Genomic DNA, 14,274 nt, shown 5'->3' with positions numbered 1-14,274 from the left:
TCTGTGTGTGTGTGTGTGTGTCTGTCTCTGTGTGTGTGTGTGTGTGGCTGTCTCTGTGTGTGTGTGTGTGTGGCTGTCTCTGTGTGTGTGTGTGTGTGGCTGTCTCTGTGTGTGTGTGTGGCTGTCTCTGTGTGTGTGTGTGGCTGTCTCTGTGTGTGTGTGTGTGTGCCTGTCTCTGTGTGTGTGTGTGGCTGTCTCTGTGTGTGTGTGTGTGTGGCTGTCTCTGTGTGTGTGTGTGTGTGGCTGTCTCTGTGTGTGTGTGTGTGTGGCTGTCTCTGTGTGTGTGTGTGTGTGGCTGTCTCTGTGTGTGTGTGTGTGTGGCTGTCTCTGTGTGTGTGTGTGTGTGGCTGTCTCTGTGTGTGTGTGGCTGTCTCTGTGTGTGTGTGGCTGTCTCTGTGTGTGTGGCTGTCTCTGTGTGTGTGTGTGTGGCTGTCTCTGTGTGTGTGTGTGTGGCTGTCTCTGTGTGTGTGTGTGTGGCTGTCTCTGTGTGTGTGTGTGTGTGTGGCTGTCTCTGTGTGTGTGTGTGTGTGGCTGTCTCTGTGTGTGTGTGTGTGTGGCTGTCTCTGTGTGTGTGTGTGGCTGTCTCTCTGTGTGTGTGTGGCTGTCTCTCTGTGTGTGTGTGGCTGTCTCTCTGTGTGTGTGTGGCTGTCTCTCTGTGTGTGTGTGGCTGTCTCTCTGTGTGTGTGTGGCTGTCTCTCTGTGTGTGTGGCTGGCTCTCTGTGTGTGTGGCTGGCTCTCTGTGTGTGTGGCTGGCTGTCTCTCTGTGTGTGTGGCTGGCTGTCTCTCTGTGTGTGTGGCTGTCTGTCTGTCTGTGTGTGTGGCTGTCTCTGTGTGTGTGTGTGGCTGTCTCTGTGTGTGTGTGTGGCTGTCTCTCTGTGTGTGCGTGGCTGTCTCTCTGTGTGTGCGTGGCTGTCTCTCTGTGTGTGCGTGGCTGTCTCTCTGTGTGTGCGTGGCTGTCTCTCTGTGTGTGCGTGTCTGTCTCTCTGTGTGTGCGTGTCTGTCTCTCTGTGTGTGCGTGTCTGTCTCTCTGTGTGTGCGTGTCTGTCTCTCTGTGTGTGTGTCTGTGTGTGTGTCTCTGTCTCTGTGTGTGTCTGTCAAACACATCCCTACGTCTCTGTGTCTGTGTGTGCCTGTCTCTGTGTCTGTGTGTGTCTCTAACTGTGTTGGCTGTTGGTCTTGTGTTTCAGGTGGTGAAGCTGAAACAGATAGAACACACACTGAATGAGAAACGCATCCTGCAGGCCGTGAGCTTCCCCTTCCTCGTCCGGCTGGAACACTCCTTCAAGGTGCTCACTTTTATTCCTAACCAGCTGCACGCTTCTCTCCTTGGTTTTCTTCAGTCGTGACCTCAAAACTGTCCTCAAGAAACCAGACAAGCAAAAATGTCTTACTAGTCGAGCGAGTATGTGGCGGTTTGTCACGTTGTCTCAGATATTTAATTCCCAAATACCCCTTTTTCACCGAGGCAGTTTGAGTGCAGGTTCGGAACCTAATTTAGAACCAGTTCTTTCTGTTTTGACCGCCAAAGCACCGGCTCTGAACCAGGAAAAGTGGTTCTTATGTAGCACCAAAACATTGCTGGTCTAGACTTAAGAACCGCTTGCGTCAGGAGCTGTGGGCGGGGCTACTGTTAGCGCGTTTGATAATGTACCTTAAGTATACTAATGTTAATACACTTTTACTTTACTGCGATATGATACATTATCAGCACACATGATAGTAGGTAGCTACATGCTAAGGCTAAATATTTTTCTGTGTTAACGATAAAATAACGTTATGTACTTTATCGATTACAACCTCCGTTTATACAGATTACACGGAGCCGCACGTACACGTTTTATTCACCGCGTTTGGATGCCGATGTAGGTTCACAAAGCCATGAGTATTAACAGTAAAGCAACATCCGCCATTGTTGTTGTGTTTGTGTTTGCCGCTGCTGCGCTAACGTCGCTGGGACACGTGACATGTATACAGTGACGTCACACTCGGCGCTGTGATGCTCTCTGTTACACCAAATAAGATCTGACCGCTTTAAACAGCACCATCTTGAAGCATGTAGGAACTTAAACACACATATGAGCGATTAGATTCTGTCTAATTATTATCCAAGTTAAATCATGTTCATTTTTTGTGTTAAATGAACAGTCGAACAGTGAAAGATTAAAAGGATTATTTAATGCATAATTTTTGTTTTTTCTTCTAATTTTATGGTATAAAAATGTCTTTTTTTTTTTTTTCTTTTTCCTTTTTTTTAAAAACAGTTTAAGGTGGCTGCAGATTGTTCAGCGTTTAAAAAACAATTAGTACTTTAAAATATATATATATATATATAAAGCAGTTGAAAGAATCTGCCTCAGACATATTTACTTAAAGGTGGGGTCTCTGTTGTTTGAAAACCAATGTTGACATTTGAAATCACCAAAACAAACACGCCCCTAACCCAAACAGGTCCCACCCCTGTATTGATAGCTCCGCCCACACATACATATGTAACCCAGGCAACTAACGGAAAGAAATTCAGAATCAGCTTTATTCAGAATCAGCTTTACTGCCAGGCATGTTTACACATGCGAGGAATTTGTTTTAGTGACATAATCTCCACAGTGTAACAGGATGTCATGTATAGAAGAAATTGTATGTACACTTTTACAGGTGTGAAATGTGCAATAAGTATACAATATATACAATTGTAAAGAAACGTGTCTTTATCATAGCTGAAGGGAAGAACAATACGATTGTAGATAAACAAACAAGCAAAAATGCCACACAAGCATAATGATGTAAAGGACAAAGGCATATATTAGTTCTGTGTAACAAAGCAAAACCAACGTTACTCACCTATCGAGAAGGAAAAAAGCGCCTCGGCGTCTTAAGTAAAGTCGGCCACATATTCACAGGTCGGAGTTTCCCGAGTCGATAACTCCTGAGCTAAACGCTGTTACTACACAAAACGCGGTTGTAGCTGCCTCTCTACATTACTACGATAGAAAAGAGGTGTTATTTGTGTAGTAACAGCGTTTAGCTCAGGAGTTATTGACTCGGGAAACTCCAACCTGTGAATATGTGGCCAACTTCCTGCTCCTTCAGTTCTCTCCAGCGCTGGAAAGCTGATTCTATATTAACACGTCCTACTTCTTGCCTTATTGTAAGCCTTTCTCTTTCTTTCTTTGTTTTTATCCTCCATGTCAATGTTAAAACCTCTTTCTGCTAATGTCACACATTACACTGAACACTCTCTCCGCCCATATTGACAAGCCCCGCCCCTTTCCGCTCATCGCCTACACGTTTTTGTTTTTGTGTAGTTTGTCGTCCCGACTCAGTTTTCTGAAGCATTTCTCAAACAACGGAGACCCCACCTTTAATTCTTTTTATTATATATTAATATATTCATTTACATCATTTTATGTATTCGTTAATTATTTAAATATGAATTCAATATGGAAAGTTTCTAAAGACTAAGAACAACAAATTCTCCCAAACGTTAAGATGTTTACATTAATTGTCATTATGTGATATATAGTTTCTTTAAATTAACTGTGTGTGTGTGTGAGACCATTAAAGAGGAAAGGGTTAATTGTTGTATTCTCTGTGTATCTGTGACTCCACGTCATTAACGCTCTTGTTCTGTATCTCTGTGGTTATTCGTGTCTCTCAGGACAACACGAACCTGTATATGGTGATGGAGTACGTTCCAGGAGGAGAGATGTTCAGTCATCTGAGGAGAATCGGCAGGTTCAGGTGAGGCTCCTGCGCTGTGCTTTAACCAGAACTGACTCAAGAATATTGAGCTTGTTTATAATCGTGTTAGAAACACGATCGTTCTCACATACACGACGCGTAATGCGTTTTCCTGAATAATTATAACGTAACGTTTTATGTTAAGGCTTACGTACGCATTATGACAGGTTATAAGTGGAGTAGGGTTGATGGCAGCCTCGGTAAAGACAGCTATCAAAGTTTATTAACGGGAAATAATCAGTTGAGTGTTATAGGGCTGGGCGATTAAACGATAACAATATGTATCGCGATAGACAATATCTATCGATATCGATAAAAAATGAGTTCGATATTTTTTATTCTTCGTTGGAAGAAAACAGAGGTTACCAAGCAAGTCTGGTTGCATTAACAAAGGCACTCACTCTCTGGTAACCTAGCAACGTAGGGAGTGACACGCTAACAGCCAATCATGTAACAGTATCATGTTTGGTTGCGCCGTATCGTCGTCTCGTGCCGGTCTGCTTTATTCCTCTTCACTAACCGCTGACTGATGAGCAGGAAATGAGCCACAGCGAGCAAGGAAATTGTAAATAATAGAGGAAAAGTCAGCTCGCCAGTATGGCAGCTTTTTGGATATTATAAGTCTGATGTAGTCGCACCAACGTCGTCTGTAAATTATGCAAGACCTTTTCTCTCTGTTTATATTTAACACTTTGCCCTATTTTATTACACTTTATTAAGCATTTATTACATTTGCTTTCATTTTGCACCTTAAATGTTAAGAGATAATAGTTAAGTGTTCATTCTGACTTTAGACTCGTGTTAACATTATAATTAGTGGAGGTTTCCTGGTTGTTGACATTTCTGTCTTAATAACTGAGGGGATTCTGATCAGAGGAAGGTTCAGATTAAAATAAAAATGTTTAAATGTAATATATTTTACTCCTGGACCTTATTTTAAATGGGGCATAAAAAATATCAATAATTATCGATATCGACCGATATGAAACACTGATATCGTGATACAGTTTTCAGCCATATCGCCCAGCCCTAGTCAGTTATTATTAGTTACAGCACGATCCTGAGCTCACCGAATCATTTTTGACTGATTCAGACCAAGGTTTTTTTCCGCCGTCCCGCTATTAGAAGATCGAGTCACGTCCCAGTTGTAACCTCATGGCAGAGACAGGAAAAAGTTTGTTTTTCGAACGTCCTCGAAATGTCACCGAGACCTTTTTTTTTAGAAGGAAAATGTCCTGGTGAATTAGGTCCCCGTTCTGAGAGATCGCAGGTAAAGTAGAAAAAAATTAATATTCATTACAAACTTTACAAAGACTTTTTTTAAACACTTTTTTGAAATTAGAACTTTTTTAACAATTTGATTTTTTTTTAAACTTAAACTATTATTACAGAATACAAATAAGACAATGTAATGTAGTCCTTTGGTTGTTTTTCTTCTCCATCTCCAAATGTCCAGCTCTTATTCTCAGACATGAAGCCATTGTCTGATTCATGAAGGTCAAAACACTTTGACCTCACCTCACTTCGTTTGCGTGTTATGTGACACGGCGGTACGGCGCAAAGCGAACGGGAAGTAGAAAGAAGAAAAAAAAAACCCACCTGGTTCTTTTTTTCCAGTCTTCTGCTCCTTGTACTCAGATGACAGAAGAGGAACCGGATGTGCGCTTCATCATTAGCTGATCGAATCACTAGATACATGCAGGCGTTCCTATTAAAGCGGCCTGCGTCTGTCCGTATACGAGAACGTGCTTGGCTTGCAATTTCTTCGGAAGAAATTCTAGAAGCTTCTTTAAACGTTTTTTTTTTTTCTGGGGGAAAAAAAAAATCGAGATCGCTTCGGTCGTCTCATGATTTCGTTGTGATGTAAAGTTTATTAACCACAAAGTCATTATTCTCCTTTTTCTCCTTTCCTTCCTTTTTTTTTTTGCCTTTGTAAACCCGTTGTTCCGAATCTGACCGCATGTTTACATCCACGGATGGTCCACAGTCGTACAAAATAAGTTTCTAAGATTACATTTAAATAAAGTCATGATTTTTAAAACCTTTTTGTTTGTTTGTTTGTTTGTTTTTCGTTGCAGTGAGCCTCATGCTCGCTTCTACGCTGCCCAGATAGTTTTAACCTTCGAATACCTTCACTCACTCGACCTCATTTACCGAGATCTTAAGCCTGAGAACCTGCTCATCGATCAGCAGGGCTATATTCAGGTAAACACACACACACACACACACACTTTCTATACACTCTGTCACTTCTATATTGCTCACAGATGTTCACAGTGTATGAGCTCGTACGACAGCTAAGTCGAGCACAAAATAAATGCGAGCGATCTCGACAAGGGGATGTGGGCGGGGCTTAAAAAGGGTCTGATCTAAAAAAAAAAAAAAAAAAGACTGCGACTGTCAATCATTTCAGACTGGCTGATGTACTGATTTATTGTGCACCAAAAATAGAACGTCTCTTATTCCTTATGCAAGGTGTTGCGTTCCACCCTTTTATTATTCCGCCATCGTGACTACGATTGTCCGAAGATTACGACGTGTGATTTATCAACGAGTGACACGCCGCTTATTTTTACGGTTATCAGCTACAATTAATGTTATCGAACATAAGCAAGGAAAATAAAACCTCAGATCATACAGAACGTAAGAGTCCATGCGACCGAGCTGTTGCTATAGAAACGATGGTGACTCAACGTAAACACGTCAATAAACACTTCTGACCAATTAGTTACTTGAATTCAGCCATTTTGTGATGCAACATAAAGATTTGTATACGTAGCGTAGAACATGTGACATCCGGGACTGTGTGGAAGCTCTGGTCAGTGTTGCGTGTGTCATGAGTCATGGTTGTGTTGAGTCATATTGAAATAATGGGGAAAAGTTTCTCATGTGAGACTCAGTAACCGTGTGTGTGTCACGGCTTCACGAACCTGCTAAATGACAAGCGAAAACTAGACTGAGATGAGTTTGAGAAGACTTTATGATGTCCTACTCATGTAGAAACCAAGTAAGGAATAAAACGCACCTTCTGATTGGTCAGATTTGGTTCACAAGGTGTTTTGCCAGTAATGCAGCTTAGCCACTGTGGCGACACACTAACTAAAGCAGCCTCCTTTCATGGGGTGCCATTATTTTTGTCCTGATTGAAGAGTTAGTCTTTTCCTAATTTGTGACTTTTTTTTGGATTCTGTTCCTTCACTATGTCAGTATGAATAACACGACGGATCAGTGAAGGTTCATAAGTGTAGAATATAAACGTCCTTAAAGAGTGTGTAGTTAATAAATCCCACGTTTCACCTGTAAACACTCCTGTGTACTGTCTGTGTACTGTTTGTGTACTGTTTGTGTACTGTCTGTGTACTGTCTGTGTACTGTCTGTGTACTGTCTGTGTACTGTCTGTGTACTGTCTGTGTACTGTCTGTGTACTGTCTGTGTTCTGTTTGTGTTCTGTCTGTGTTCTGTCTGTGTACTGTTTGTGTACTGTCTGTGTACTGTCTGTGTACTGTCTGTGTACTGTCTGTGTACTGTTTGTGTACTGTCTGTGTACTGTCTGTGTACTGTCTGTGTACTGTTTGTGTACTGTTTGTGTACTGTCTGTGTACTGTCTGTGTACTGTCTGTGTACTGTCTGTGTACTGTTTGTGTACTGTCTGTGTACTGTCTGTGTACTGTCTGTGTACTGTCTGTGTTCTGTTTGTGTTCTGTCTGTGTACTGTTTGTGTACTGTCTGTGTACTGTCTGTGTACTGTCTGTGTACTGTCTGTGTACTGTTTGTGTACTGTCTGTGTACTGTCTGTGTACTGTCTGTGTACTGTTTGTGTACTGTTTGTGTACTAATCCTCTACCTCTTTCCTACAGGTTACAGATTTTGGCTTTGCCAAGCGTGTAAAGGGTCGGACCTGGACGCTGTGCGGCACTCCTGAGTACCTGGCTCCGGAAATCATCCTCAGTAAAGTACGTGCACACCTGAGTCACACAAACGTAAAGTGTGAGGCAGAGTCTGAAAGCCTCTCTCTGTCTCTCTCTCTCTCTTTCTGTCTCTCTTACTTACTCTCTCTCTCTCTTTCACACACTCAGGGCTACAATAAAGCGGTGGACTGGTGGGCTCTTGGTGTGCTGATTTACGAGATGGCTGCTGGATATCCCCCGTTCTTCGCTGACCAGCCTATTCAGATCTATGAGAAGATCGTCTCAGGCAAGGTGAGAGGAGGAAAGCGTCCCAGCTTCCTGTAAATAAAGTCCTACAGGGATTTGGGAACCGGACGTCTGTTACACTGGGGACTTATGGGAGTTACACTGGGGACTTATGGGAGTTACACTGGGGACATATGGGAGTTACACTGGGGACTTATGGGAGTTACACTGGGGACATATGGGAGTTACACTGGGGACATATGGGAGTTACACTGGGGACATATGGGAGTTACACTGGGGACTAATGGGGGTTACACTGGGGACTAATGGGGGTTACACTGGGGACTAATGGGAGTTACACTGGGGACTAATGGGAGTTACACTGGGGACTAATGGGAGTTACACTGGGGACATATGGGAGTTACACTGGGGACATATGGGAGTTACACTCAGGGACTTGAGGGAGTTACACTGGGGACATGTGGGAGTTACACCGGGGACTTGTGGGAGTTACACCGGGGACTTGTGGGAGTTACACTTAGGGACTTGTGGGAGTTACACTTAGGGACTTGTGGGAGTTACACTGGGGACTTGTGGGAGTTACACTGGGGACTTGTGGGAGTTACACTGGGGACTTGTGGGAGTTACACTTAGGGACTTGTGGGAGTTACACTTAGGGACTTGTGGGAGTTACACTTAGGGACTTGTGGGAGTTACACTTAGGGACTTGAGGGAGTTACACTGGGGACTTGTGGGAGTTACACTTAGGGACTTGTGGGAGTTACACTTAGGGACTTGTGGGAGTTATACTTAGGGACTTGTGGGAGTTACACTTAGGGACTTGTGGGAGTTACACTTAGGGACTTGTGGGAGTTACACTTAGGGACTTGTGGGAGTTACACTTAGGGACTTGTGGGAGTTACACTTAGATACTTGTGGGAGTTACACTTAGGGACTTGTGGGAGTTACACTTAGGGACTTGTGGGAGTTACACTTAGGGACTTGTGGGAGTTACACTTAGGGACTTGTGGGTTTAAATGCCATCATCTTTAACATTGTTGTTGCAGTGACTAATGTTTATTACACAACACTTCCCGCTCTTTTCTGTGAGCAAACATCTACTACGTTCCTCACATGATGGTTCTCCTGCTTTCCTTCTCTCTTCAGGTGCGCTTCCCTTCCCACTTCAGCTCAGACCTGAAGGACCTGCTGAGGAACCTTCTCCAGGTGGACCTGACCAAGCGCTTCGGCAACCTCAAGAACGGCGTCAACGACATCAAGGGCCACAAGTGGTTCGCCACCACCGACTGGATCGCCATCTATCAGAGGAAGGTGAGTCAGGGTCACTGCATCATGTCTTCTCCTACTCCCATCCTGGTCTGCATTTCATCATGTTTACCATCACACTGGGCAAATCTATAGGGCAATTCATCACATATTCTACACTGGGGGGTGGCAACATCACAAATCTACCCCTGTTTAAAAAGTAATTAAAAACGATCTGAGCTATTTTTTTAGCCTTACTTATTTTCTGTATATACACTTTGAGAATCACAACATATTTCCTCTCACTCTGTGTGTGTGTGTGTGTGTGTGTGTGTGTGTGTGTGTGTGTGTGTGTGTGTGTGTGTGTGTGTGTGTGTCAGGTTGAAGCCCCCTTCATCCCAAAGTGCAAAGGTCCAGGTGACACCAGCAACTTTGACGACTACGAGGAAGAGGAAATCCGGGTGTCTTTTACGGAAAAATGCGCAAAGGAGTTTGCAGAGTTCTAGAGCCAGCCTGGAGAGAGCGACGGAGCGATACGGACAGTGGAGGGAAGGGACGGAGAGAGAGAGAGAGAGAGAGAGAGATATGATGGCCTGGAGTTTGTTTCCAGTAAACAAAACGAACAACATTAATGTAGAGCCCCCCCTACTGTATACACTCACAGACACGGGGAGGAGGGGGGGGGGGTGCTATTAAATATGTCCCAAGAAATCCAGCAGTGTTGCCTTTCGAGATCGTTTATCTTTTATTTCTCTCTCGTTAGAGTTATAATTATTATATTTATCCATTTTCATTTACTGTCAGAGTCATAGCAAGAGTCATCTAGGTCAAAGTGCAGCCGTCTCTTTGTGACACACACACACACACACACACACACCCCTTCATCTCTGGTTCTGAATCGAAGTTTGTCCAGCATTGCAGCTCATCTTTTATTTTTCTTTTAACGCTTTTTTCTCTCACTCTCTCTCCTTTTCTGCTCTGTTGTCCTGTTTCAGTTGCTGCCTCTTTTTTCCCCCCTTTTGCACATCGTCCCAAATCTGTCTAAGCAATACCGAGACGGCAAACAGTCGAAGGGGGGGTTAATATTTTTTCCCCTGAAGCAGAAATCACAAAATTCTCATCGTTGTGCTAAGAACACGGCGGATCTCCTTCCTGTCTTTGCTTCTTTCTTTTTTCCCCTGAAACAAGGGGTGAAAATGCAGCAGGTTTCAATCCGTACGAACTGCGTGTGAAATCGTCGTGACGATCTGAGTCGCCCGCGATCGGAATTCTCTGGATGTCCGATATGTTGTCACGAAGGCTTTAAAAGGAGTCGTTTGTAACTTTTAAAGCTCGCAAGCTGACAAACTTCGATCCTCTCTGCTGAAACTTTGAAAGCGTCATCGTTTGCTGTATAAAAGCGTACGAACACTTCGGTTTAGTGGTTTTGTCCGAACCAGAAAAAAAAAAAAACAGCGAGGTCCGTTGCTAGGCAACATCGCAGATATCATTGTGTTGTCTGAAATTATTTCTGTGTCTAATAATTTAACCTACTTATATTTTTAAGCATCAGATAAAAATTCCAGCATTTTAAGCAGCACTCTTTCATAGAGGAAGCTGATCGGCCTCGTCCACGTATGCGCTCGAGCGGACGGACGCTTGTGATTGGCTAGTGTCACAGTGATTGACAGGTAGAGAGAGTATGCCCCTCCCATGCAGAGCACAGCACGGCATGTTTATTTACTCTCGTGCTCCCCACCCACAGATGTCATTGGATTGGGACTCGCGCTTTCTCTAAACCGCGGCGGTGCTCACGAGCTCCCTGACTGTGACCTCTGTATCACACTGTTATATAACACACCGTACGTCATCACATTAAAGGTCTGCTTTGGTTTGACGCTTCAGGTTCAGAACATAACGAAGTAATTGTGTGTAAATGTTTTTACACACAGTGCGAAACACTCAGTGATGGATAAGAGATCCAAAGCTGTCTGTTCACGTCACTTAACTCTGCCAGGCTCGATTTCTATCTTCCTAGTTTTTACTTATTTTTATTTTTTTTTATTCTTGCTTATAAAACGTCCGACGTGTACGACGAGCCTTCAGCCGGAGCTCTTCGTCTTTAACGCGGAAAGAGAAAACCATCGTTCTGTAGGACATAAAGTGGTTCTGAACGCATCTCGGCGACGATCGATCGTTTTTCATCGGACGCTCGCGATCGCCGTGAGGACGGGGTCGTGTCAGCCGAACAAATTGGTTATTATAACAAACACGACCTAAACTTTTTGGCTACAGAAGGATGTTTAAGGAAATGCCATGTAGCTTTTTCTCAATTCTGCGTGCGAACCGATTCCAACAGCCGGAGATTTGAGTTACGTTTTCGATGAAGTAGTTCTGGGACGTCACGTAGGTGTAGAAGCGCTTCCGTAAAAACGTCCCATCGTGTCATTGTTCGTTCACATTCAGGACACTTTATTTAACCACCAGAGCCTTTTTTTTTCCACCTGAGCGTTTTCTTCTTCCTTCCTTTTTTTTTATTTTTGTTGATTTGTTGATTTGATTGTTTAATTTTTGTTAAAGGATATAAAGTGTTTGTCCTCCAGTAAAAAACCTCTGCGCCGTTCTGCTTTGTCTACTCGCACGCTGGAAGTAGAACCGGACGCTCGCTGTAGCCGCGGGGAAACCGTTTGAGAAGAACGCGTCCAAATTTCCGCACGACAAACGAGTCGACGTTCCTTGTAAAGTCGACCTCGAAGCTCTAGAGCAGGTCCGAGATCTCCGGGTGCTTCTTCTCTGCACGGTTTTTACACCCGTGATGAAGAAAAGCAACCAAGAACCATGAAGTTTATAATCAGCGATCGTTTAGCGCGGTTCTCCCTCGCGCTCGCCCTCTCCGTGTCCTCTTCGATTCTCTCTCTCTCTCCAAAAAAACCCCAAAAGAATAAAGGCAAACACGGTCAGAGTCACGTGCCGCTCCGTCTCTATCTCCTCCTCCTCCTCCTTCACGTCACCTACATTATATCATCGATCACCTTCTCGTCCACTCGTCAGTTTGCCTCTGTACACGTCCACGGCCCTACGCTCTCCTTTTTTAAAATCACAGAAAGGAAAGGAAAGAGAAAAAAAACACCACCACCATTATTGATTTAAATTTTTTTTGTTGTCATATTTTCTAAGTGTATTTTCAATAACGAGAAACTCTATTCCTCCCGACGCAGGTATGGTGATGGTGTGGTCTAATTGTACCTTCTTTTTTTTTCTTCTTTCTTTTTTTTTCGGGAAACAATACTGTATATTCTTCTGCCTTTAACAGTCTTAATTCTTTTACCTTCTGGAGATGGAGAACTTGATGGAAAGAAGAAAAAAAAGCCCTGTAAGACACACGGAGTATGTTTAAAAAAATAAAAAGGCAAAAAATAATAATAATAAAAAAAATACACAGAATAATATTTTGCAACATGTATCATTCCAATAAAGTTTTAATTGTTAAAATGACAGGAATGTGCCTACTGTTTGTTTAATACTGACCTGCGTGTGTGTAAGCGAACGTGTCGCGTGCGTGACTTGTAACGTGTCGGTCGGTGCTGTGTTTGTAATCTCCGTCAGCAGGTTCTGACATCACGGTGGAGAAAGTGGACGACGTTATTGCTAGAACATCCACAATGTTGGAAAATACAAAATGTCAGCAATCTGAAAGCTCTGCTTTTTCTCTCAGCTCCTAAAACTAAACAGCGAGAGCTTCTTTTCTCGTCGATCGCTTTTAGCTTCGTGTTATTAAAGCGCCGCCGCATCGCTCTCTCTCGGCTAGTTCCGTAAAAAAAAAAAAACGACTCTAGAATTCTATTAGAAAACACATTTTGGATGAAGATAAAGATCACGTGTTGGTTATAAAGGTTAATGAGCAGGTTGTCGTGTTTGTGTCACGTGTCTCTGTAAACAACTCAACTTTTAACTCAAGCCTCGTTTAGAAGTCACTTTAATACGATTAGATTTTTATTACATTTTATAGTTGATGTGTTTACATTATAGTTCCAGACATCTGACACACACACAGACACACACACACACACACTACGCTGTTATTTACATTCTGCAGACTCTTTTATCCAGAGTGTATTTTATACAGCTGAGCATTTGAGGGCCTTGCTCAGGGGCCCCAGGAGTGGAAGCTTGTGAACCTGGGATTTGAACTCATGACCGTCTGATCAGTTGTGTATTCAGTGGGGTTGAGTCAGAGTCGACGCTGTGCTCAGGTGTGTTCACTCCAACCTTCACCTCCACCTTCTGTACAATCACAATGTGTTTCTAATATTTTTGAGAGACACCACACACACACACCTCTCACACACACATACATACACCTCTCTCACACACACACACATACATACACCTCTCACACACACACACACACATCTCTCTCTCACACACATCTCACAAACACACACACATCTCACAAACCTCACACACGCATCTCTCTCTCACACACATCTCACAAACACACACACATCTCACCTCACACACGTATCTCACAAACCTCACACACACATCTCTCTCACACACATCTCACAAACCTCACACACGCATCTCTCTCTCACACACATCTCACAAACACACACATCTCACCTCACACACGTATCTCACAAACCTCACACACGCATCTCTCTCTCACACACATCTCACAAACACACACACATCTCACAAACCTCACACACATCTCACCTCACACACGTATCTCACAAACCTCACACACACATCTCTCTCTCACACATATCTCACAAACCTCACACACGCATCTCTCTCTCACACACATCTCACAAACACACACACATCTCACCTCACACACGTATCTCACAAACCTCACACACACATCTCTCTCTCACACACATCTCACAAACCTCACACACACACCTCTCTCTCACACACATCTCACAAACACACACAGACACACATCTCACCTCACACACACATCTCACAAACCTCACACACACACCTCTCTCTCACACACATCTCACCTCACACACACATCTCTCTCACACACATCTCACAAACCTCTCTCACACACAGTCGACTTTTGGCTCAGGTGTGTTCACTCCAACCTTCACCTCCTGTACAATCACAACGTGTCTCTAGCATTTTTTTCAGATCGCTGTTTATAAC

At 43.4% G+C, this 14,274-nt stretch overlaps 1 protein-coding gene across 3 annotated transcripts in view; it reads left to right on the top strand.

Annotated features, from left to right (window-relative positions):
* The window catches only part of prkacaa (protein kinase, cAMP-dependent, catalytic, alpha, genome duplicate a), a 31,443-nt gene that overhangs the window by 15,588 nt on the left and 1,581 nt on the right, over positions 1 to 14,274 (top strand). For 2 of the 3 annotated variants that reach the window (XM_047807653.1, XM_047807652.1), the window contains exons 4-10: positions 1,188 to 1,286; positions 3,656 to 3,738; positions 5,817 to 5,943; positions 7,597 to 7,692; positions 7,816 to 7,938; positions 9,040 to 9,204; positions 9,519 to 12,612. In XM_047807653.1, coding sequence (XP_047663609.1) covers positions 1,188 to 1,286; positions 3,656 to 3,738; positions 5,817 to 5,943; positions 7,597 to 7,692; positions 7,816 to 7,938; positions 9,040 to 9,204; positions 9,519 to 9,644 — 819 coding nt within the window. In that variant the 3' untranslated portion in view covers positions 9,645 to 12,612. Of the gene's footprint in view, positions 1 to 1,187; positions 1,287 to 3,655; positions 3,739 to 5,816; positions 5,944 to 7,596; positions 7,693 to 7,815; positions 7,939 to 9,039; positions 9,205 to 9,518; positions 12,613 to 14,274 lie in introns of those variants that run through there. The other variant, XR_007139348.1, reaches the window with a different exon arrangement.

The sequence above is a fragment of the Tachysurus fulvidraco genome, chromosome 24 (assembly GCF_022655615.1).
Source record: "Tachysurus fulvidraco isolate hzauxx_2018 chromosome 24, HZAU_PFXX_2.0, whole genome shotgun sequence".
Lineage (NCBI taxonomy): Eukaryota > Metazoa > Chordata > Actinopteri > Siluriformes > Bagridae > Tachysurus > Tachysurus fulvidraco.
This window is presented reverse-complemented; position numbering and strand designations above follow the sequence as displayed.